Source organism: Betta splendens, chromosome 21 (genome assembly GCF_900634795.4).
Source record: "Betta splendens chromosome 21, fBetSpl5.4, whole genome shotgun sequence".
NCBI classification, from domain to species: Eukaryota; Metazoa; Chordata; class Actinopteri; order Anabantiformes; family Osphronemidae; genus Betta; species Betta splendens.
The window spans coordinates 6,380,678-6,403,487 of NC_040899.1; the positions used below are offsets into that span (position 1 = coordinate 6,380,678).

General features: G+C 46.8%; 4 protein-coding genes across 6 annotated transcripts; 3 read left to right on the forward strand and 1 right to left on the reverse strand.

Moving 5' to 3' along the window:
* The first annotated feature begins 363 nt into the window (after positions 1–363).
* pou3f3a (POU class 3 homeobox 3a) lies at positions 364–2,986 on the forward strand. Its single transcript, XM_029137826.3, has one exon. The coding sequence runs from the start codon at positions 1,044–1,046 to the stop codon at positions 2,313–2,315; it is 1,272 nt and encodes a 423-aa protein (XP_028993659.1). The 5' UTR covers positions 364–1,043; the 3' UTR covers positions 2,316–2,986.
* A 3,159-nt stretch (positions 2,987–6,145) lies between these two features.
* gpr45 (G protein-coupled receptor 45) lies at positions 6,146–9,564 on the forward strand. 2 transcript variants are annotated; one of them, XM_029137795.3, is made up of 3 exons: positions 6,146–6,306; positions 7,254–7,424; positions 7,571–9,564. In XM_029137795.3, exon 3 carries the CDS (start codon positions 7,685–7,687, stop codon positions 8,822–8,824), a length of 1,140 nt encoding a protein of 379 aa, XP_028993628.1. In that variant the 5' UTR covers positions 6,146–6,306; positions 7,254–7,424; positions 7,571–7,684; the 3' UTR covers positions 8,825–9,564. The 2 variants fall into 2 exon arrangements, with proteins under 2 accessions (XP_028993628.1, XP_028993629.1); XM_029137796.3 differs by having other exon boundaries at positions 6,289–6,430.
* A 749-nt stretch (positions 9,565–10,313) lies between these two features.
* Positions 10,314–12,714, forward strand: c21h2orf49 (chromosome 21 C2orf49 homolog). Of its 2 annotated transcripts, none has more exons than XM_029137433.3 (4): positions 10,314–10,467; positions 10,636–10,805; positions 11,065–11,314; positions 11,589–12,714. In XM_029137433.3, the coding sequence occupies exons 1-4, from the start codon at positions 10,357–10,359 to the stop codon at positions 11,643–11,645; spliced, it is 588 nt and encodes a 195-aa protein (XP_028993266.1). In that variant the 5' UTR covers positions 10,314–10,356; the 3' UTR covers positions 11,646–12,714. The 2 variants fall into 2 exon arrangements, with proteins under 2 accessions (XP_028993266.1, XP_028993267.1); XM_029137434.3 differs by having other exon boundaries at positions 10,636–10,790.
* On the reverse strand, positions 12,462–16,382 carry fhl2a (four and a half LIM domains 2a). The gene is made up of 6 exons (XM_029137432.3): positions 16,228–16,382; positions 14,280–14,455; positions 14,029–14,203; positions 13,684–13,853; positions 13,391–13,577; positions 12,462–13,322 (listed from the first exon to the last, which is right to left on the reverse strand). The coding sequence occupies exons 2-6, from the start codon at positions 14,433–14,435 to the stop codon at positions 13,171–13,173; spliced, it is 840 nt and encodes a 279-aa protein (XP_028993265.1). The 5' UTR covers positions 14,436–14,455; positions 16,228–16,382; the 3' UTR covers positions 12,462–13,170.
* Positions 16,383–22,810: the final 6,428 nt, after the last annotated feature.

Below are 22,810 nucleotides of genomic sequence, written 5' to 3' on the forward strand. Positions count from 1 at the left end.
CACGAGTACGGCGCGTCACGCCACCGTGGCCTTTCCTTTATCATTTGAAAGGGGAGCGCATTAGGATGCACGAGGCGTAGACAAACCCCCGGTGCCCAAAGCGGACACGAGGATCCTTGACACAGGACTCGCTGTTTTGTATTACTATATAATATAGAAGTCACGATTACATATATATATATATATATTTATATATATATATATAGGGCCGTATGTTGTTTATAGTCTGGCATAACTAACTTTAATGACCCCTTGTTAAACCCGGAATAGGTGATAGAAGAAAGAAAGAGGAAGTAATAATAATAATAATAATAATAATAATAATAATAATAATAATAATAATAATAATAATAATAATAATAATAATAACGTTTGTGTTTCCTTTTTATCCACCCAGAACTTTGGAGACCCGAGGCGCGATCGTAAAAGCCGTCAGCTCTCTGTGACTGCGCGTCCAATCAGCAGGAGCTCTGCAGAGCCCTCCACTTGTAATTGGATGGAGACGGGAGCGGAATATGCAGCCTTGGCACAACGTAAACACACGCTCGTCTGCTTCGCGCTACAGAGGACGCGCCGGATGGAGCGGACGGACTGAGCCAAGCCGCTGGGAGGAGGCAGAGGTTTTAAAGTTTATGTCATGATAGAGTGAGATAGGATTTCAGAGCGTCAACGTGAGATTTAAAAGAACAGGAGTGCGCGGTGCACAGTGGTCCCTCAGACTGGCGCGGATCGTAGGTGCTTCTTAGCGTCAGATCCGTGGATTACGCACCGCGGAGCGCCTGGGACAGAGAAAACTTTTCCAAAGTACCCGTTTTTGCGCAGGGATGCGCGGCGGCGTGTTTCCCCCCGCACAAGTCTAAACAAGTTGCAGCAACGACATTTTTAAGCCAAGTCTCAATGGATTGATTTTCACGCTTTTCTACAATTGCGCAAACATTTGACTCATGCGTATGAACCGTGCATGTGTTTATGGATTAGAACACGACACACTGGAACTTTGATCGAACGCCAGGAGACAGAAAATCACATCAAAAACACAGTATATGCTTTGGGGGATGGCAACCGCCACCTCGAGTCCGTATCTAACCAGCAGCAGGATTTTATCCGGCCCCGTCCTCCACTCCGACCGGAGAGGTGGCGGCATGCAGCCGGGCAGCACCGCGCTTTCCAGTGGATACAGAGGGGACCATTCAGTTAAAATGGTGCAGAGTGACTTCATGCAGGGCGCGATGGTGGCGAGCAACGGGGGGCACATGCTGAGCCATGCCCACCAGTGGGTGACATCGCTGCCTCACGCGGCCGCCGCGGCGGCGGCGGCGGCGGTGGCGGCGGCCGAGGCCGTCTCTCCGTGGCCGCCCGGCTCCCAGCAGCAGGAGGTGAAGAGGAGCGCTCCCAGGGAGGAACTCCACTCAGGCTCCGCGCTGCACCACAGGTCCCCGCATCTGGGACCTCACCAGTCGCATCCGGGGAACTGGGGAGCCACCTCCGCAACGCACATCAGCATCACGGAGGGGCAGCAGCAGCAGCAGCAGCAGCAGCAGCAGCAGTCCCTCGTTTACTCCCAGTCCGGCGGCTTCACGGTTAATGGGATGCTGAACTCGCACACCGGGCAGAGCCTCATGCACCCGGGGCTGGTGCGGAGAGAGTCCCCGGAGCTGGACCACGGCGGCCACCACCATCACCACCACCACAACAACCACGCGCCCCATCACCAGCCCCACGGCGTGAGTCACGAGCCGCACTCGGACGAGGACACGCCGACCTCTGACGACTTGGAGCATTTCGCCAAACAGTTCAAGCAGCGGCGCATCAAGCTGGGCTTCACGCAGGCGGACGTGGGCTTGGCTCTGGGCACGCTGTACGGCAACGTCTTCTCCCAGACCACCATCTGCAGGTTCGAGGCGCTCCAGCTCAGCTTCAAGAACATGTGCAAGCTGAAGCCCCTGCTCAACAAATGGCTGGAGGAGGCCGACTCCACCACCGGGAGCCCGACCAGCATAGACAAGATCGCCACGCAGGGCAGGAAGCGGAAAAAGCGCACGTCGATCGAAGTGAGCGTAAAAGGCGCGCTGGAGAGCCACTTCCTCAAGTGTCCCAAGCCGTCGGCGCAGGAGATCAACTCCCTGGCGGACACGCTGCAGCTGGAGAAGGAGGTGGTGCGGGTCTGGTTCTGCAACCGCAGGCAGAAGGAGAAGCGCATGACGCCGCCTGGACTCCCACGGACCCCGGAGGACGCGTACTCGCAGGTGGGCGGCATGGGTCCTGACACGCCGTCCCCCTCCATAGACTGCAAGAGGATGTACAGCGACACGTGAGAAGGACCCACGACGACCCGTGGTGATGGACAGTGAACGTGAGCCGGTAATGGTCGTTTAGAGGTTCGTTTCTCTGGGGGACTCCGTGATTTGGTTAACTTTTCTTCGTTAACCACAATAACCCACATCGTTATTTCACAATAATGTTTTGCTGTGTGTGTTGAGGACCACGTCCCTGTTTTTATGCATCTCATTTTCTGCACTACAAACGAGCCTTTGGGACAAAACGTTAAAGGCTTAAATGGACAAAATTAAAATTTTCTTCACCAAGATTTAAAAAAAAAGAGACATTTTCAGAGGTTTTAAAGCCAAGAAGATCAAACTTTCCACCCCTCTGTGCTGTTCTAATAAAATTTCCCTTTTGATGCTGCAGATTTTGATGTCCAGGGTGTGTCCACGTTTATTCTCAGCGAAGGACATTGATTTCATGCGCCGTTCAATCTCCCTCCTCATTCTTGTGTTGGGTGTCAGTGGATTTTCTGTTGTGGAGTAGAAGCAGACCCAGTTTATCTTCTTGTCAGTCATTTTTGAACTAGCAGACATGCCCCTGCATCTATGTACATTTAAATGTGCCGTGTATCCTCGTGTGATGATTTAGGCTATTTATTTTCTACCACTGTTTCCATGGAATAGACTAATTATTTAATAAACTTAAGAAAAGGAAAAAAAAAGGCTTCAATATACGTGAGATCCCATTATTTTTAACACACACACACACACACACACACACACACACACACACACACACACACACACACACACACACACACACACACACACACACACACACACACACACACACACACTTCAGGTAACATAGCAAACAAAAAAGCCATAGATCCATACAAATGCTGTCAAAATATGCAGTTTTACAGTTTTACATTTTCCGTTGTCTGTTCTTTTGTCTCATGGAACTTTTGCTGTTTTCAGTCTTTCAGGTGTGAGGATCGGATAAGTTCCTGTGCCGACCGTAAACTCTCATATGGTCAGAATTTAAATAAAGTGAACAAGATACTGTCTAAGTATCTGCCTATTTCTGTAGGAACGTGACTATCTGCAGATTCAGCAATACTATATGTTGGTACGTTGCATTCTAAGGACATTCATTATTTTTTCACCATCTTTTCAGCAGCACCAGTATTTCATTCATCATAAATCAGCCCGTCACTGTTTAACGCCTCCTACCAGTGCAGCTAATTTGCACGAAGCTGTTTGTCGCCCGTCTTCTCCGTGTGTGTGTGTGCGCTACATTGTGTGTGGGTCCAGCCGCATACATCCCGTGGCAGCCAGCAGAGGTTGGCTCTCCCAGCTGGCAGTTCACCTCGGCAGCGGTTGCCAAGGTGACGGCGAGATGGAGTGACACAAGGCAGCAGATCTTTTGCCACAGATGATGGGTTTGGCAGATAGGCAGGGAGAAGCTCAGGAAGCTGGCTCTGAAAAGCACCGCTCCTCCTGTCCGTCGCTGATCCAGGCCCGCAAACGCACAACAATGCACATTATCACCAGCGTGCAGGAGCGTATGCATACTGTATATAATCTCCGACGGCAGACGTCTCCCTGATATTAATGGCGGCCTGAGACTGCAGCTTGTGAGACGCTGTAGTTGCACTGAGACTTGGAGGGATGTCAGAGGTCTGCTGGAACAGTGGCGTTTCATTGCCGTCTATGGGTGCAGGAGGTTTCTGACCATCTTCAAGGTGCATCCACATCTGGTGTGAACAAATGAGAACATGACACGTGTAGTTTTTGGGCGATTCAGGATTAAATTATCCTCAGCGACAGGCTAAAGCAGCATTAAACAGGTCGAGTGCAGGGCAAATAAGATGGTGTCAGGCTCAGGTAGAGGTAGAGACAATTAAAAAATTTGACTCATTATTTTTATAAATATTCCTTATAGAATACATCTGATGAGCTTTTTTAACAAACAGCTAATGCACCAAAGCATTCTGCACTGGAAAGCGGTGACACACAGTAACGTGAATGGAGGGGAGCATTTCTAACCTGAGCCGGTATCAAACAGGGGTGGACAGGTGGCGCCGCGGCTCACTGTCACCGTCCACCGATGCCTCTCGAGATGATGCGTTCCTGCTGAGCTGAAAGGAAAACACAGGTCTTCGAACCCAACGCTCCCGGCTCGCAGAGAGATCCCCTCGCGGCTCCGGGGCTGGAAACGGGGGATAAATAGACCTTTAGAGGGTTTTGTCCTCACTCCAGGGATCCTCTCTGAATATCAGCCCTGGGATTTGAATGGACAAGATGATGATTTCCTGTAGGCTTCAAACACTGTCCGAGCTCAGGTGAACGTGCACCATGCAGATAGTATCACAATGTGCATCCCTGAAACAGTCTGCGGATACACACTAAGGATGTGATTACCTCTTCCTATAATAATTGCTAATATAATTACTCATAATTGCCTTGCTCAGAAGTACTTTACATAAAGCAATTATTGCTTGATAATCCTTTCTTTAATGCTTCTTGTTTGTGTGTCACAACAGACACACACCTGCACCTATTCACACAAGCATGACAGCGGAGTTTCATGTTATTAACTATTCCACTGTTGTTTGCATATTATCAGTCTTCACTGTTTGGTGTTAATTAATTTCACATACTGGCGACTGGCGAACCAACAAAGTCTAACACCCATTAACACGTTGTGAATCAAAACGAGTCTTACCTGGAGTGAGAAGCGGAGGCGAGCGTGGAGGAAATTTCAGGTGAGGCTAATGTCAGAGATGTTTTGTTTGCATGCGAGTGGATTAAACGGTGTGTCTCACCCACAGTTATCTGGTCACGGCTGAGTCACCGCTGTTACCCGTGTGGACCCACTACTCTCATTTGAATCCCCCCTGTATTTGACCAAAAGTCTCTCCTCTCCATCAGGAAGAAATTAAAGCAAACATATGTGGAATAATGGACCAGGGGAAATGAATTCTCTCACCACCGTGTGTGTGTGTGTGTGTGTGTGTGTGTGTGTGTGTGTGTGTGTGTGTGTGTGTGTGTGTGTGTGTGTGTGTGTGTGTATGTGTGTGTACGTGCGTGTGTGTGTGTGTGCGTGCGTGCCACAGAACGTGACAAGCATGCAGCCGGCGGACCGCTGGAGTGGAACTCGTTTGATGGGCATGTTCAACACACGGGCACGATGCCAATTTAGACAAGCGTGCCCATGAACAGAACCCCAGTCTGCATGCTAAGTGAGGGAACGCAGCCGGCTGCGTAACGGTGCATGTGTAGCCTTGTTCATTCCAAGGGTCCTCTCTGTAAATTAGTGTTCAAACACCCCTTCGCAAACACACAGACTCAATAGGTTCAACGCGTATGCAGTAATTATTACTGGTTACCTACTGGATGTTTAGCTCATTAAACGTGGACATAACAGATGCAATGCTAAATACTTTAGCCCACGTACAACAACCGATACGCGTTAAATTCCAAAACATGCTGCAACAGCACAGCTCACGCGCCAAGGGCCGAGTGACTTAATGTGCCATGCTGCCATCTCGTGGACAACATCGTGCACGCGCATCCTCGTCAACACGTTTACAGGTTTTACATCATCCGAAGGAAAGTTTAAAATATGCTATTTTATAAGATTCAATAAATAATAATTTATTATTTGTTTTGTTTTAGAGGACTGAATAAATGGATTTTTTTGCATTTATCGGCATCCAGATGCTTTCGTTACTGCGCCCATTGTCCAGTATCATCATGTTAACGTGCGTCTTTCAATAATAAGTTCAATATTATGGCTAATATTGAGTGTGTGTGTGAGTGAGTGTGCTTTGCGTCAGATTCGTGTCGCCTATGTCGTGTGTAGTAAATCTGTTGCCACACTGCCTCTTTAAATCAGTGATCATTGGCTCCTCTGGCGTCAGCAGCGTCCACAATCAATACGGCAGCGAAACGCTCACAGTGGGATATTTTCGGAAAAGCCCGGCGTGTGGAGGAAGAGGACCCGAGTCACCGAGAGGCGGAGAGGCGCGTCCAGGTACGGTGGCCCGGCTCCGCGTGGCGCCGGCGGACGCGCGAGGCGATTGATGCTGTAGCGATTGGGCGTTTTCCTTTGATGTTTGGAGCGCGCCCGACACGTTGCGGTGGCGCGATTCAACCCGGTTAGATGACACACACACACACACACACACACACACACACACACACACACAGACGTGGGAGACAATGACGCGTATTTGAACCTAAACGCCAGAAGGCAGACTCGGTAGCTCCCGGTTCTGGTTCGTGTCAGGGCCCAGACTGAGCACGGACCACCTGTTTCTGTTTGTCTGCTGGCGAGACTGCGAAGACACAGACGCGCCGCTGCGCCACTGGCCTGGATTCATGTGTCGGTGCCACTTGTCAGCTTTTATCGTATGGATCTGATTCAAACAGGTCACACATTGTGTGATGTGAACCTACTTTTAGACTTTTCACAGGTTTTCCACAGGTGCTTCACTCGCTCTAATTTCATAGACTGTGTCTTCTGCACTAAACTCTGTATTTTAAATCATAGCACGTCGCTAATTGAGGCCACTGGTCAAAGTTGCCTCCATCACATCTTCTGTGCATTAAATTCAACTCGGTCCGTCTGCTCAAGCTTTATAACAACAACAGGTCCTTCATAGTAGAGATGTGGGTCACGTTCTGAAAAAGTTACAAACCCATGAACAGAGGATGGCACTATGGGCTGCAGGTTGCCATGGAGCCGGTGACCGTGTTGCCTTGGCAACAATCAGCCATACTCTTCAGTGGCTCATGAAGTGTTCTGTGCAACAGTGTGACTACAAGCACTGAACCTGTTTATATCACACCAGCCTATTTAACTGCTCTTATGCCACGTGTGTTTTGACTTCCAATGTTGATGTCATGTTATGTTTAGTTGGTAACATGAAAAACACATGTGGAAGCTCAATACTCTGAACTGGGCTCTCTCTTCCCCAGCTCCATAGTGCTATGTCGTCAGGGTGGAGAGCACCTGAGGCCTCCGCGTGTCCCACCAGCTGCAGCACCAGACGCGTCCCGTCTCCAGCCTCAGGATGCCGCCGTGTCCTGTGATCATCACACCTCCACTATGACCGTCTGCTACGCTGACGGAAGACGTGACGCCTGACTGTGAGTGGTGGGGGGTCCAGCTGTGTGGTGTTTTCCATTCATCCCCTCAGTGCTTTATATGACTAACATCAGTCCCTGACTGTCCAGTGATGCTTGATTCTAAGGCTGTGCCGCGTGTAATGGCCGTCCTCCTGTTTCTGCTTCAGGAGCCACAATGGAAGCCCCACCGCCGGGAACCAACCTGCCACGTTTGCCCCGTCAGTGACGTATAGAGCCATGCGCAGCGCCTCTCGGCCCGATCTCCCCTGATAAAAGCTGCCATGGCTCTTTGCAACGAGAGCCTCCTGGAGGAGTGCGGCTTCGCGGAGGCCGACAGCTTGGAGAAGCCGGCGGAGAGCGCGACTCCGCTCATATCCGTCACTCTGCGCGTGACCCTGGCGGCCATAATGATCTTCATGATCACTATCGGTTTCCTGGGCAACGCAATCGTGTGTCTGATCGTTTACCAGAAGCCGTCCATGCGCTCCGCTATCAACCTCCTCCTCGCCACGCTGGCCTTCTCCGACATCATGCTGTCGCTGCTCTGCATGCCCTTCACCGCGGTCACCGTGGGCACGGCCGACTGGAGCTTCGGCAGTGGATTCTGCAGAGCCTCCATCATGCTCTACTGGCTCTTCGTCTTGGAGGGGGTGTCCATCCTGCTCATAATCAGCGTGGACCGCTTCCTGATCATCGTGCAGCGGCAGGACAAGCTGACCCCGCACCGAGCCAAGCTGCTGATCGGAGCCTCGTGGGCGCTGAGCGTGTGCGTCGCGCTGCCGTCCGTGGTCGGGTGGAGGTCGGGGGCGGCGGGGGGCGCCCGGGCGCCGCTGTGCGTGCTGGGGTACAGCGAGTCCCTGGCCGACCGCGGGTACACGGTGCTGTTGGCGGTGGCCGTGTTCTTCGTGCCGTTCGTGGTCATGCTCTACTCCTACGTGTGCATCCTCAACACGGTGCGCCGCAACACGCTGCGCATCCACAATCACAGCAGCGAGCGCTCCTGCCTGCCGGCCCTCAACCAGATCAGCAAGATGAGGCTCACGGGGCTGCAGCGGCCGCCTCACATCAAAGTGGACATGAGCTTCAAGACGCGGGCGTTCACCACCATCCTCATCCTCTTCGTGGGCTTCTCGGTGTGCTGGCTGCCGCACACGGTGGTGAGCCTGCTGGCTGTGTTCAGCCGCCGCTTCTACTACAGCCCGGCCTTCTACCCCATCAGCGTGGGCGCCCTGTGGCTCAGCTACCTGAAGACGGTCTTCAACCCCATCATCTACTGCTGGAGGATCAGGAAGTTCAGGGAGGCCTGTCAGGAGTTCATCCCCAAAAGCTGCAGGTTGTGTCCCAGGGTGCCGGGGAGGAGCCGCAGACGAGTGAGGCCCAGCAACATCTACGTGTGCACGGAGACTCAGTCGGCCGTGTGAACCTCGGATGAGGCTTCGCTAGAGGCTTCTCACTTCTGTTTTCTCTGTGACTGTCCCAGACGTGCTCTGTCGCCTCAGGCTGTGAACGCGCCGTCGGTCCTTGAGTAGTGGTTGTAATGACGACTCGTTTGTTTGTTATGTTTACAAAAAAAAAATCCTAAGTGTTGTTAATGTTCTCTGAGAGTTTGAGAGGTTTTGTTAAATTCAACATTGCAATGACCTTTGTGCAGAAAACAACTTTTTGTGAGTTGAAACTGTTGTTGAAACTGTTCACTGTTCATCGATAAATGTGTTAACGAAACAGTTTATTTTAATCATGAAACTTCATCAATAAATGGTATTCAAATTATGTTGCATTTACATTGTTCTTAGATGCTATTAAGCTTAAAACATTTAACATTTATGATCACAATTTCAGCATCACCTGCCCAAACAGACCTTTTACTGCTATACAGCCCAAAACACAAAGATGGTGCTGTTCCTTCGTTACACAGACATCACACAAACGTACTATGTCAGTTTGGTCTCAAACAAATAAATGTTGTGTGAATATAATATAAATTTCTCCAGCTTCCATATCACAGAGGGAAAAAACTATCTCTATTTTTTTTTATTAAAAATTCAGGGAAAGGTGTCATAATCTGCAACCAATGCAATGTATCTCTTTTTTCATTGACTGTAAAGCAACTGATCCTGATGTGATGAAGTGTAAATCAATCAAAAATGTCTTTTCAAACCCATTTTGTGTCAGAGTGCTGAGTTCCAATGCCAATGTAGGATCATAACATTAAGTACTAATCATTTCTACGTCAACCGTGTGGCAACCAGTGAGCAGCCTCCCCATTTTAACTGAGATCTCGTGTTTGCACCTACATTACATTACCGCCCTAATGCAATCACTTAACTCATCTACAAATACGTCATATGTGGGGGCATTTTTCCCTGTGGTCTGAGGCTTTAATGTTTTTTCTGAGCGCAATAAATTCCCAGAAGAGATTGAGCCAGATTCTGATTTAGATAATTAAAAAAGAACAGAACAGACAATTCTTAGAAATGTAGAGTTTGCTACTTTTCAAACTACATTATACTAGTACATACTACTACATTTTTACTGAACAGTTACAAAAACTCATTAATCGGGCAAAGATCATAGATGTCGTCTGTGTGTATTTACCTTCTATATATTCTAATAGTCTCTTTTATCTGATCACTATTTTATAGTGATGATCAGAGTTTAGCTCAGAGGGCTATAAAAGAGTAAAAAGACGACACACAAAATAAATATTTCAAAACAAACATTACTGTAAGAATGGTAAAAAATGAGGAATAACAGAAAACGAAGCCACAAAATGACCACAAAGAGACAAAAGCAAGTTACCTTTTAGCAATAATTTTAAGTTGCACACTTTTATTTGTTTTCCTGACAGATTTTATGGACAATTTTTATTTTAGGACTGTTAACGGCGAGCTTCAGTGGTACAGGGTCACTGGGATGCTGTTACTACTGGCGCAAAGCATGTCGGGCATTCAACATGGCGGCTTCCACGGGTCAGGCTGGAAAGTCTGGCAGCACCTCGGATGTGGATGTTTTACTACACCCTGAGCTGCTGTCTCAACCGTTTATGGAGTTACTTTTGAACGAGGTGAGTCAGTGCTTAAACAGAGACGAGCATGGTGTCATTTATCAGTAAAGCAACGGGAGAATGCTGTGTTGTGTTAGCACATCGGCTAGCTAAGAACGGATTCATACGTTACAGCAGTGGTTAACGTTTGTCATCGTCAGCTATTACAGCTCTTTGTCTCTGAATCAGAAAAACGTCAGTACCAGAAACTGTGCAAGTCGTGACCGGCTCACGGAGCTTTACCTCCGACACGTCATCCCGCTGCCTCAGAGGACCTTACCTGACAGCCGCTGGGGCAGGAGGGTGAGGAAGACCCGGAGGGAAGAGACACCGGCCCGTCACAGGTCAGGCCATAATAGGTCTGTTAGTGTGTTTCAGTAGTTTACCTGTCAGAAATGGACGGTTAACATGACCTTTAATGTACGTTTGTAACCTTGATTAGTCAGAAAGCGTATAGTGCTAATGATTCACAAACACCAGTAGTGGATGGAATAGACCCATTAACAGTTTCTTTCCAGCAGAGATTAGATAACACAAAGCACATCTATCTGGTATTAACACTTTCTGCAATGAGTCTGGATACTGACTCCTACCATTTTTTAAAATTTTCTCTTTGAGTAATGACCACAGGAAAAGGCCAATCGTATTCGATGGCAGTTCATCTCACTCTGGCCCTCTCAAAGTAAAGAAACCAGAAGGAGCCACAGTCTCGGCCACAGGGGTCACGGATCGGTTAAAACCCCCTCCAGCTGCTAACCTGTCTAACCCCGTTCGCCGGCTGTCAAGCAGCACATCTTCCTCTTCCTCATCCTCATCCTTCCATAGCAGCACAGACGTAGCAAACCTCAAACGACAAGCAAACAATTCGGTAAGTTGTTTTTATCCTGTACAGGATACAATTTAAGGAAAATTTTATTACCAGTCAACTTGGTCACCTTGCCACTAGCAATGGGTATGCTGTTGTTTTTTTATAGTAAAAAGTGAAGGGGTTAAAAATTTTATGTAAAATTGGAATTTTTAGTGGAATGTTGTTTCCACTAACTAATATTGCTACAATGTTAACAATACTAGACATTACAATATTTTGAATATTTGTAAAACCACCATTACACACGAGGATGTTCTGTTTGCTAAAACATCAGGGTGGTCCGAAGTCTCCAGAGGTGAAAAAAAAGATTCAGCATGTGACGTGGCCCTGAACTCTGACCTCTACAGACCTGATGAGAGCTGTGGCTGACAGAACCACTCCCCTGCCGTCACTGCACATTTTGTATTGTTATCCCACCCTACATTTGCTTTCCTCATAACTAGTTTCCCAGGACCTGGATCTCACAAAGAGGATGAACTCTTTTTACTTGCGTGTCAGCAATGCCTCACTGTTCTCATTCATTTCTGAGAACTGAGAGGAAGAAGTGGTCAGCAGAAGGTAATCTGACTTTTTTAAATCAAAGTCCTCTTTGTAGCTTTCCTCAACCTCAAGTGTCCTTACCATCAGTGATCATCGACTCTTCATAGTCACTTTCAAAAGTGATTTTTTTTTTTTCTGTGAGAAAGCTGGTTTGAGTAAAAAGGCTTGCTGTGGTGTGTGGCTGGTTTTAAACACACTGATAAATCTCAGTGTGTAACAGACTCATCGTGTGATGAGTCTCTGACGGTCCATTATGGGGAAAAGTTGAAAAGTATTTATTGTATGCCGCATTATTGCTACAGGTTTCTCCTCTTGTTTTTTCTCATTCCTGCTCTCATGTTGTATCTAAACCAATACACGCCTCAGTTTGTGGTAAACATAGGATTTTAGAAGATTTAAGTGTTGTTTGATGTTGTGGCCATAAATTATCTACAATTTTATCATCAATAAACTTCATTCTGTTGAGTTTATTTAACCTTTTAGTGGTGTTTGATGAAGAATTCAGGGTTTTTATATACTGTAGCAGTAGTGTACACATTGTAAAGATACAGGGACATAATTACTTTTCACTGCATTTGATACAAAATCGTCAGAAATTATTCATTCATACATGTAAATACAATTTTATTGATTCAGGAACACATAAGATTCACAAAGTATTAAAACCTTGTCAAATCATGTGTCAGATTTGTAACAGATGTTTAAAGAGGTTTCTAGCATAATATTTATTTATTAAGTTAATTACAGCAGGTAAGTCAGCAGCAGGTATTGGAAAGTTACGTACTTTTAAATTCAGCATTGTATTAAATGTAAATTGCAGGACTCTAATATTTCTCATTAAACACGTGTTCATTTTGAAATGCTTGTCTTTTTTTACCTTTTCCAGTATATTAATGATTCTGAAATGTTATTTCATGCACAGTTTCAATGGCTAAAAGAACACGGATGCAACAATATTCTACCAGTCTTACAGCTAAACTACTTGACAAAGCTCATTCATGCACAGAAGAGTAATTGCTACACATCAAAGTCTGCATTTATACTATAATTTCTTAAAGTCTGGCAATTCATGTTGCTGTTTCATAAGTAAATGTCTTTCACGACAAAAGTTAATGTGTTAGTAATGACTCAAATTGAACTGTTACTTAAATGATCTTAACACTGTTAGTTTGTGTATTTTATGGATGTAACAATGTACATTGGTAGTAGATATGTTGTGGGCATTATACTCGGTGCTTATATGGTATTTATTGTATGTTTGTCATTCCTTCAACTTTGTTGTCTAGTCACATGTAACCATCATCTGCCAGTTTGCATTACATGTCTTTGCCGCACTCTGGGCACAGGATGTCGTCGCGTTCCGTGAGGAAACCACGCCCGACCAGGGACACGGAGCATTTCTTACAGTTGAAGCAGTCGTTGTGCCACTGGCGCTCCTCAAAGGAAATGTACTTGCTGCCTCCGAGACCTAGAAGAAAAAGTCAAGTCAAGGTAACTGTGGAAATATTCCCTTAACGGTGACAGACAAATGATTACCACTGATGGGGGTGGTGCAGGAGGCACACTTCTTGGCATAAAGGTTGCAGAAGCAGTTGAGGCAATAGGCAAAGTCGTCTCTAGAGGTGAACCTCTGGCCGGACAGCTGCTGCTTGCAGCTCGTGCACAGGAAGCAGTCCTTGTGCCAGGGCTGGTCGCGGTAGGTCACCCCGCCGGTGGTGATGGGCTGAAAACAAGAGAACCTTCTCTTCAGTTCCGCCTGGTTTTGTGTAGCTCTGAGGCCACAGAAGGACGAGTGAAGAGTCATCTGTTGGACTCGACAAACATTGTACCTTCTTGCAGTGCACACACTGCATGGCAAACTGCTTCTCATAGCACGGCACGCAGTAGTTGTGGTTTTCCTTGGGGATGAAGCTCTTGGTGCCAATGGGCTGCTGGCACCTCTGGCAGGTGAAGCAGGTCTCGTGCCAACTGTTTCCCTTGTGCTCCATCTTCCTAGAGCCTTAAGAAAAACATAAAGTAAGGGAGACATTTTAGTTAAATATGTGATTAAGTCACTGGAATGTTAATCTGTGTCGTGGGCTGGCCACGGGAAATGAAATAAGCTGCAGTGTGACATCCACTAATCAAAATGCCAGACATCAGCATATTTAGTTCTGTCTTGGCCTCCTTCCTACCTGGCATGATGGTCTTCTTGCACTCGTGGCACTTGGAGGAATACTCGTTGGAGTAGCACTCGGTGCAGAGCAGCTGCTCGTCTTTGGTGGAGAAGGGCTTGTCCACCAGCGAGCGCTTGCACCCGAAGCACTTGAAGCACTCCTCATGCCAGTGGCGGTCCTTGTAGGACAGATCCTGCGGTAGATGTGCAGCCACGCTAATTAGGTTCAACCCCGGCGTTAGTGGGTTAACAGCGGGTGAAGTCTCCTACCCTGGTGTTGCAGCCTATGGGCTTCTTGCACTCCTCACAGGTGTTGGAGTACAGGCTCTCGTAACATTTCACACAGTAGGGATTCTCCTCACGCAGGACATACTTCTTGCCAAACAAGGACTCCTTGCAGTAATGGCAGTCGTAGCGCTCGGTCATGGTGACGCAGGGTACCTCACCTGCAGAGGGGGTTGAGGTGGGGGGGGGGGGTGTTATAGCAGTGACCCTGGGATCAGTTCTTAGTTAGCTAAATACCAAGAAGGAAATGTTTTCCACAAGGCTTCCCCCCTTTCATCTCCCTCTCCTCTTTCCCAGCAGTGGTTCATTTTGTTCTCGGTGCCAGAGGCCGGAGGTGACAGATGAGGGGGACATAAATAGCTCCTATCAGTCCTGCTTAGAGACAGTCGGCTTTTGACCTGTTGCATGCCACCGCCCGCTATGCAACTGTACACGGACCCATCCATCACCTCACCTCCAGCTGTCAGCGCCGGATCACAGTGCCGTTTGTCATCGCCATCGTGTGTGTGTGTGTGTGTGTGTGTGTGTAGGTCTGAATGACAACAATGCAACAGTGTAACAATGGGGAGTTACAATCTGCAGCTGTTTGTGGTCTGGCTCTCTGCTTCTCCCACATGTGCCCAAACGCGCTGACAACGGGGCTGTACTGTACATTTCAGCGTGAGCTGTTCCTGACATTCAGAAAGTTTCTGTCTTCTATTCTGGTGAAGTTGAGACGTTTAATCTGCCTGTCCCTCCGCTCAGATCCACCCCTCCAGCATTCCTTCATTGTGTCGCTGCCACCACGGCTCACCTAGCTTATGTAAGGATTTATCAGGCTCCTAAAAATAAAAAAAAGGATCATCTGCAGCGCCACGAATAAAACCTGCAGCCGTTTAGACATGCCACGCAGCTTTTTCCCAGCTTTTGGAGTCACTTTGATGCTGCCCATGTGGGAGTCTGCATGTTTCTGAGCCACAGCAGTGCTGGACTGTTCTACAGGCTGATCTTATCTACACTCAGTCTTCTAGGAAGAGACTCACTGATGTAATACTTAAATTCAATCTTGAGCTCTTGTAGCTTTTTGTGGAAAACCTTAATCAAATAACTTTGTTGCTTTGTGGAACAAACATGTAACTAGATCGATATGAAATATTATTTATACGAGAGCTTTGACTGACACATTTTTTTATTTTATGTCTAAACAACAGTCACTTGTAACAATGTAGAAAGTAAATAATCGAGAGAAATGTTAGTGTAGATTTATCCCAAACATGCTGCTCAGTGGTGACTGGATTTGTCTTTAGTTCCTAAAAAAAGCTGTGGATGAAAGTTAAACCGGCTTCAGAAACAAAAGCAAGTCTAGTTTCCACTAAGTGGCATCTCTGGGAAAACATGAGCCGGATGAATGAGAATCTTCACTGACACCTAATGTGTCATCACTTAAATGCAACTAAGCAGTTTAACTTGATCTCTATCACCAACAAACCCAGGCCTGTAATGAGAGTTTTGTACACTAGCGATTGTGAAAACACAAAAAGTCCCTTAAATTAAATCTACATTAAAACGATGCTGCTGCTGTGTGAGACAGCTTGGCTGCAGGGGAAGTGCCGGGTTGTTAAGAAGAAAGGAAGGAATGGAGGAAATGAAGTTTGCTGACAGGGGTTGTGCATGTCTTCAGTCAAAGACAGACCTGATCATTTAGTAAGAGAGGATGTAAAGCTGCCTCTGAGGCAGACAGGGGTGCAGAGAGTGGGAAGTGGTGGTTAAAGAGTGAAGGCATTCTGTGCAGGTGCAAAGAAGGAGCACATGAGAAGGTGGGAGGTGAGGTCGGAGGACGCCGGAGCACAGCGAGCGGCTGCGGCCCAGAGGATGGAAGACATGGGATGAACGGGTGGAAAGATGGACGGGAGGATGGATGAGAGTGGAGCAGCTGAGCAGAGTCAGGTCTTACCTTCCTGTGTGGGAGTGTGTGCCTGAGCCGAGTCTGGGGCAGACTGAGCGAGGAGGGTCCGACCGGGCCGTAGTGACTCCTGATTGCATTACTCCACCCATCAGGGTCTAATTGAAAAGTGGGGAGGGGTGTGGTGGGGGGGGGGAATCTTTTTTGAGACGATCTATAAATACAGTGGTGCTTCACAGTGATAACCCAGAGGCCCCCTTTCACTCGCTTTCCGTCACCAGCAGCACCGCGTGGCCTTTTACGGTCACTCGCCGCTGTTCACTCGCTTACTCCCACGCGTTCATGCGCTCATTTACTTGCTCATGCGCTCACTTTGCTCACTAATACTGCAACAGATGTAGTAAAACAACACATCATTCTCTTCCACCACTCTTATTGGAACGCGCACACACACTCATAATGATGCATAATGATCCAACACTCTGGCTGTGTGACCTGGAACATGCCAGGTCAAATGTTAAAGGCTCTCGTCCCCCTGAGGTTTGCCCCTGCTCGTATGTCACATCTGCTTCTACCGCTTTGCTTCAGCTCATGGGGGGAATCCGCTTTCAGTCCCAGGGACGATGACAGACGCTCGCTCGGGAAAACCTTGCGCTATTTGTCCACATTCCCCCGTTCACGGCGCTGCAGCCTCCTCAGCCACGCTCTGCCGGACTCTCTCCCTGTGAGTGAAGCGGGTTCTGCTGACCCCGGCGGTCCCTGGACACGGTCCAGACAGAAAATGCGTCAGCGGCGCTCTGCTAGGATTCAAGTGCTCTATTTGTAGCGTGGCAAAAGGATTGGGGTTCTGTGTGTGTGTGTGTGTGTGTGTGTGTGTGTGTGTGTGTGTGTGTGTGTGTGTGTGTGTGTGTGTGTGTGTGTGTGTGTGTGTGTGTGTGTGTGTGTGTGTGTGTGTGTGAGAGAGAGCTTATTAGCACTTAAACTGATCATCTACTGTAAATATGATCTATGACAAATATTGATTATTTGTTGATTATTTGTGTACAACTGAAAATGAGATTCATTGATTGATCGTCTGCTGGTTTGTCAGTTATTTTAAAAAGCTTTGGAAAAATGCCTAAGAAGTCACTTTAACAGTCACTTTAAACAGTTCTGCCATGATCAGCGAGGACAAACAGGAAACTGGGTCATTTGTAAGCGGAATTGAAGTCAGATGACAAGTTATCAGTGAGAAGACATAATGTGTTGTACTAGTTCACTGGAACATACTGGGAATAGATTGGATTAGATTTGATCAGTCAGCTTCCGACCTGGGCCACAGACCTGTCATTTATTGTTTTTTAAGTACATTTTTAATACATTTTTTTCCCACTGGAAACCTAATGTAAACCACATCACCACCACAGACATTGCTCTTATTACCAACAGCAAATCAGAATAAAACTAATGTTTTCAGTCCAGAGGTGGGAAACAACACTTGATGTCAGACACCACTAATTGTTATCGCGTGGGGAAAACCTGGTTTATGAGCAGCTGAAACCAACACTGCCCTGCCTCCGTCCCCTTCTCCACCCCAGTCCTTAGCCTTTGCTCCTCTCCACACCGGTCCCCCCCCCCCCTCCGTTGTCTGCGGACGGAGGCCTCACCCTCAGCTGCTGAGGCCCGGGGATAAACATGCAGCTGTCTGGGCCCTGCCAGGCGAGCGCGGAGCCAACGGCCCGCACTCATTCTGCTGCACATGCAGCCATGTGGAGAAGGTCAAGCCAGGCACACCCCATCATCACCAGCAGACTGTTAATCATTAAGGCCACGGCAACCAATTGGGCTGGAATTTCTCTGGGTCATCCAAGATCCAATGTGATCCCCTGGAAGAACATCACTGCGCTGCCTGTCAGCCTGCTTGAAATGGATTACGGCAACTGACGCTGGAGAACGTGCAGCGTCATAATGAAGGTCTCAGGCGGCCAATTAGAATTACTGAAGGGGAACAGAATCATTTTGGGTTCCCACTTTGGGAATAAGGTTTACTCACAGCTTAGCAAGTGTACAGACGTATTATTGATGTAGATTATGATACAAACAGATAAGAAATGATCTTCAGCTGCAGCTATTGGCGATCCAGGGGCTTCAGTTGGGTCTAGACCGGTGCTGTAAGTCGTGGAACAGCAGAATAAAGCCTCTTCTACACACACACAAGTAGAAATAGACCTGTTCATGACTAATGCAGGATTGTTGTTTCCAATTTTACATCATAATTACACAATGAAGCTCATGTGATGACAGCATATGACTTAATTCTAGATTGATAGGTCATGACAATTTTTGAAAAAAATGCCTTACATGGTTTTGCTGTGGGAACGAAAACGATCAGATGACATCTGCTGTTTTCATTTGTATCAAAGCCACAGAAGTCACTGTGCTGCAGTAGGTGGATACTGGGCTGTTAAACAGAGCAGTGATTAAACCGTGAAGCAAATTAGTATTAAACTAATCAAAGGCGATATTCAGTGGCTATTCATGTTGAATTAGAATAATTAGTATTAACCCAATAGAGAAACATTCCTAAATCTATGAAAACGTCATTAATATAACTGATAGAACTGGAATGAGACAGATAAGGAGCGTTGATGGGAATTATTCTATGTGCTTATTCTAGCTGTGCTGGCTCCAATCTGCTGGTGTAGAGCTGGTGGCTGCTGTGTGTCTTCCACCATAGGACTGACTGATGGCTAATAGGGTTCCACCCGGCTTTACATGTGGGCGGTCGGGAGCATTTCCCTGTGGGGTCCGTATGTTCCCCCTAGACTCGCTTGGGTTTTCTCACCCTGTGGTGGATGGCATCTACCCCCCCCCCCCCCCCCCCTCTCTCGTTTAGAGAAGCAAACGCCCAGCAGCCGTATGAATTTGGGCACATTTGGCCCCAGCTGCTCCCACACCTTCAGATCTGTATTCTGGGACACGAGGGGCTCGGGACGGGCTGCCAGAGACCTCCCTGACAGCTGCCCCGCTTTGGAACGGACCGATTTAGTAAGATACACGCATCCAGAGACAAAAGAGCACAGTTGCCCTCTGCTCCGCGAGGTCAGATGAGTGAGTCACCACAAGCGTGAACGAAATGAATGAGGAGAAACAACAATTAACGCCAAGAATCTTCACAGAATCCTCAACGCTTTACCCGCTCCCAGTGTCTTTGAACGTCACACTAACGGCTGGTGGTAATTAAGCGTGTGCTGCCTTCAAGGTGATTTCAGTGGCTGAGTAGTGAATGTGTGTGTGTGTGTGTGTGTGTGTGTGTGTGTGTGTGTGTGTGTGTGTGTGTGTGTGTGTGTGTGTGTGTGTGTGTGTGTGTGTGTGTGTGCACGTGCAGAGACAAAAGAGAAACTTCAACATCTAAATAAAGTGTCCGTCCTGGGGCTGAAACGTCCCATGAGTCTCTGCAGGGATTTAGAGGCCTGGGAACACAACACCAGCTTAGACGGCTGAGGATTTGATGTGTCATATATAGACCCACATCAGTGAGATGGCACCTGGTGAGCAACGAGCGACAACGACCGTAGGAGCCTTTTAATCATCATCACACACCGTATTTGTGTCAGGTGACAGCCGTTCAGGAGCGATGTCAGTTCAATCCTTGAACATATGAGTTTTAAACTGCTGAGAAGTAAATGTGTTTTTCTGCTGTTTATAATTTTGTATGAACCTATTCAGACTTATTGCCGCTTACCTTATTTGACCCGAATGATTTTTGCAGATTCAGTTTTGATTAGTTTACTTGTTTATGACACAATTGTACTGTAGTTGTGAGTGCAGAATTTAATCCACTTGCATTTGTTTTGTCTCACAACTCTGTAACACTTTAATGCTAATGGAATGTAATCAGATTTGATTTGTCACACCTTTTAAATTTCATGTTGAGAACTAAAAAACTTGTGTCCGAGGGGTCGTGTTTGGGTGATTTTCACTGCGTCTGAAAGAATCTCTGTCAAAACATTTAAAATAAAAGACAAATTCCAGACAATTTCCTGAAAAATTCCCTAAAGTAATGCCTTCGACCAGGCTGTGGAGATCTTAGGTCATAATAATGTACTGAAAGTGTGTGTTTGTCACATAGAAAACGCGCATGTCAGGTTTTCTCTGTCTTTTTTATTCTTGAGCAAAGACACACAATCAAATTTTCACCAAAGGATTCCAGCGATTAAGATATTCGGAAACATTTTTTCTCAGAATTCATGAAAGTGAAAAGATAAGAGCGATACGAGTCTCCTGTCATGTCTGTATATTGAATTAGAGCCTAAATTGATGACCCAACATCTGAAAGCATCATGTCAAAGGATTGTTTGCTCCATCGGTTTCCACAAAGATCATAACATTACATGATGTGATAAAGACATATCGTTTGTTTATCACAGCACAGACATAGCAAAACACATATGAGCAGACTTTTCATTTCATTCATCATGCCTGCACGCTGCTCACTGGGCCCAGAGGCCGCTGCGTGGCAAACATAGCACTGGTTCATCACACACATCATCACCTCCCGTCAGGTGGACTCCAAGACGCGCGCCTTTCTGCCAAAATAAACTACTTCCATCAGCGTCGTAACCGTAGCTCTGCTCGGCCGCGGGGCTCTCAGCAGTCACTTAGTGGGGCCGGCGGGAATGTGACTGGGCATGGGCCTCAAATGGAAGACATCCTGGTTTTAGCAGCGGCTGACGCGGCGATGACGAGCCAGGCTCTTCTCGGGCCCGAGGGAAACGAGCAGAAGTCAACCCGGTGCAGCCATTTTACGCTTTGCAGCATCATTGAATCAGCGGTAATATTCTCGTATTTTTTTCACACACCACTTGATGCTTGCATGCTGCTGGTGGGGACATGCATCTCAGCTCTTTCCAATTATCTTGGAGTTTACTGCGTTAAACCGGCCTAATGTCAAAAAGTACGCCTGTAACAGCGGAGCATGTGCTCGCACTTATTGGTCTAATTACTTCATAATTCGTGGTGGTATGAAAGTCATTCTCCACTTTGGGAGACACTGGGGCGCTTGCTTATTTTAACACCCTGACACTATGCTGGTGACCCGGCCCAGGCTGGTACTGTACGCTCTCAGTGACGCTCTGCCCCCTTGTGATGGGAGAGTTGGTTCCTCAGCGCCGGTTTTAGTGGAAAGGTCATCGCTCGCATTTTACATCAGGAGGTCAAGTGTCGCTTCACCCTCAGACCGGGTTTCAAATATCCGATAGGCGTCCACTTCATGACGCCTGTGGGTGTAGGATTACAGATTGGACAGAAGGAGGCGCTGTGGCACAGGGAACGGTTGCATTTATTTACATCAATACACTTTATTAGTGGCCGTCTCTCCATTCTAATTCAATATTAGTTTACTAAAACCTCCATCCCCACTGTGGGTCTGTTACAGGTTTTCTTGTTCTTATTTGTTATTATTCTTAGATCCGCTGCTGGGGTTCGACAGGTGTCCAATGGCCAGTGAATGGATTTGTCCTGGCTTCAGTTGTGAACTGGATTAAAGAAGCGACTTTATGAGCTGACTTGTTCTTTGTGGTTTAAATATAGACGTGTGTAGGCGGCAGGGATCACACTCACAGATGACACAGGTGTGACATCATGCTCTGGTCACACAAAAACTGCAAAAAACCCCAAACGATGAGATGTTTTCAAGATATGGTCATATTTTACGAACGTTATGACACCAAAGTAGGGTATTCACATATTTAGAGGATTCTTTTGTCATCATTCATTTCCTGTGTTGATGTTTATCTGAAAGCATTGCATGTCACACATCTTTTCATATGAAATACCAAAATAGAACTGACTAATTTTTTGAAAAGTTGTTGGTTGTACCTGATCTCATATGTCCATCAGTGTTGTACAGTACTACCACCTACTTCACTCAATAATAACCTGGTCTTATATCAATACTTTACGTGTTCCACTATAACCGTTTACTTTTGTGCTTTTGTTTGTTTCTATAACTTTTCATGTCAATCTTTTCCAAATGTGAACAAGAGGCAGGTGAATCAATACAAATTACCGTTGTCTAATAGTCCTACCTGTATGTGTCCTTTTGATTGGTTTGATAAATTGAACTGGAACTTTGTTGTCATCATCACTTTTAGTATAAAACCTGGAAAAACGAAGTGAAGCACATTTCCATTGTCATCAGCAAGGGGCGATATAGCTCCCCGGGGCTTTCCTTGTCCTTTTTCCTCTGGCGTTGTCCTGTGCTAGTCCCGGCGTTGCTGACGTCACTCATGGACCGGCGATCAAAACAGCAGAAAACAGCAACGTCCCCCCGGAAATTTACCACTCCATCCTTCAAAATTGAAGTTTTTTTTTTCTTTTTAGAGACTCAACCGTAATAAGAGAAAAATACAGCACAGAGAAAATACAAACACGATAAGTATAAAAAATACAAGGCATTGTGTCTAATTTACGACTTTATGTGCTCCTCACATATTTTGTGAAAAACCAAAAAAACGCCTACTGTTTGTGCAAATACTTCCATAATTGTCATTAATGAACTGATATCAAGCGTTGAATAGCTCATTCTGTGTTATCTGAGACGTCTTTAAGAGTTTTTGGAACTGTCATCGCGCAAAAAGACTGATGTCGACTC

Excerpts from the sequence above, each read along its gene's own strand:
- pou3f3a (XM_029137826.3), top strand. The coding sequence starts at position 1,044 with ATGCTTTGGGGGATGGCAACCGCCACCTCGAGTCCGTATCTAACCAGC.
- gpr45 (XM_029137795.3), top strand. The coding sequence starts at position 7,685 with ATGGCTCTTTGCAACGAGAGCCTCCTGGAGGAGTGCGGCTTCGCGGAG.
- c21h2orf49 (XM_029137433.3), top strand. The coding sequence starts at position 10,357 with ATGGCGGCTTCCACGGGTCAGGCTGGAAAGTCTGGCAGCACCTCGGAT. Across the intron at positions 10,806-11,064 it reads CACAGGTCAGGCCATAATAG|TAATGACCACAGGAAAAGGC; the intron begins GTCTGTTAGTGT and ends TTTCTCTTTGAG. Across the intron at positions 11,315-11,588 it reads AACGACAAGCAAACAATTCG|GGTGGTCCGAAGTCTCCAGA; the intron begins GTAAGTTGTTTT and ends CTAAAACATCAG.
- fhl2a (XM_029137432.3), bottom strand. The coding sequence starts at position 14,435 with ATGACCGAGCGCTACGACTGCCATTACTGCAAGGAGTCCTTGTTTGGC. Across the intron at positions 13,578-13,683 it reads AGTGTGTGCACTGCAAGAAG|CCCATCACCACCGGCGGGGT; the intron begins GTACAATGTTTG and ends TCTTGTTTTCAG. Across the intron at positions 13,323-13,390 it reads CTGCACCACCCCCATCAGTG|GTCTCGGAGGCAGCAAGTAC; the intron begins GTAATCATTTGT and ends TTTTTCTTCTAG.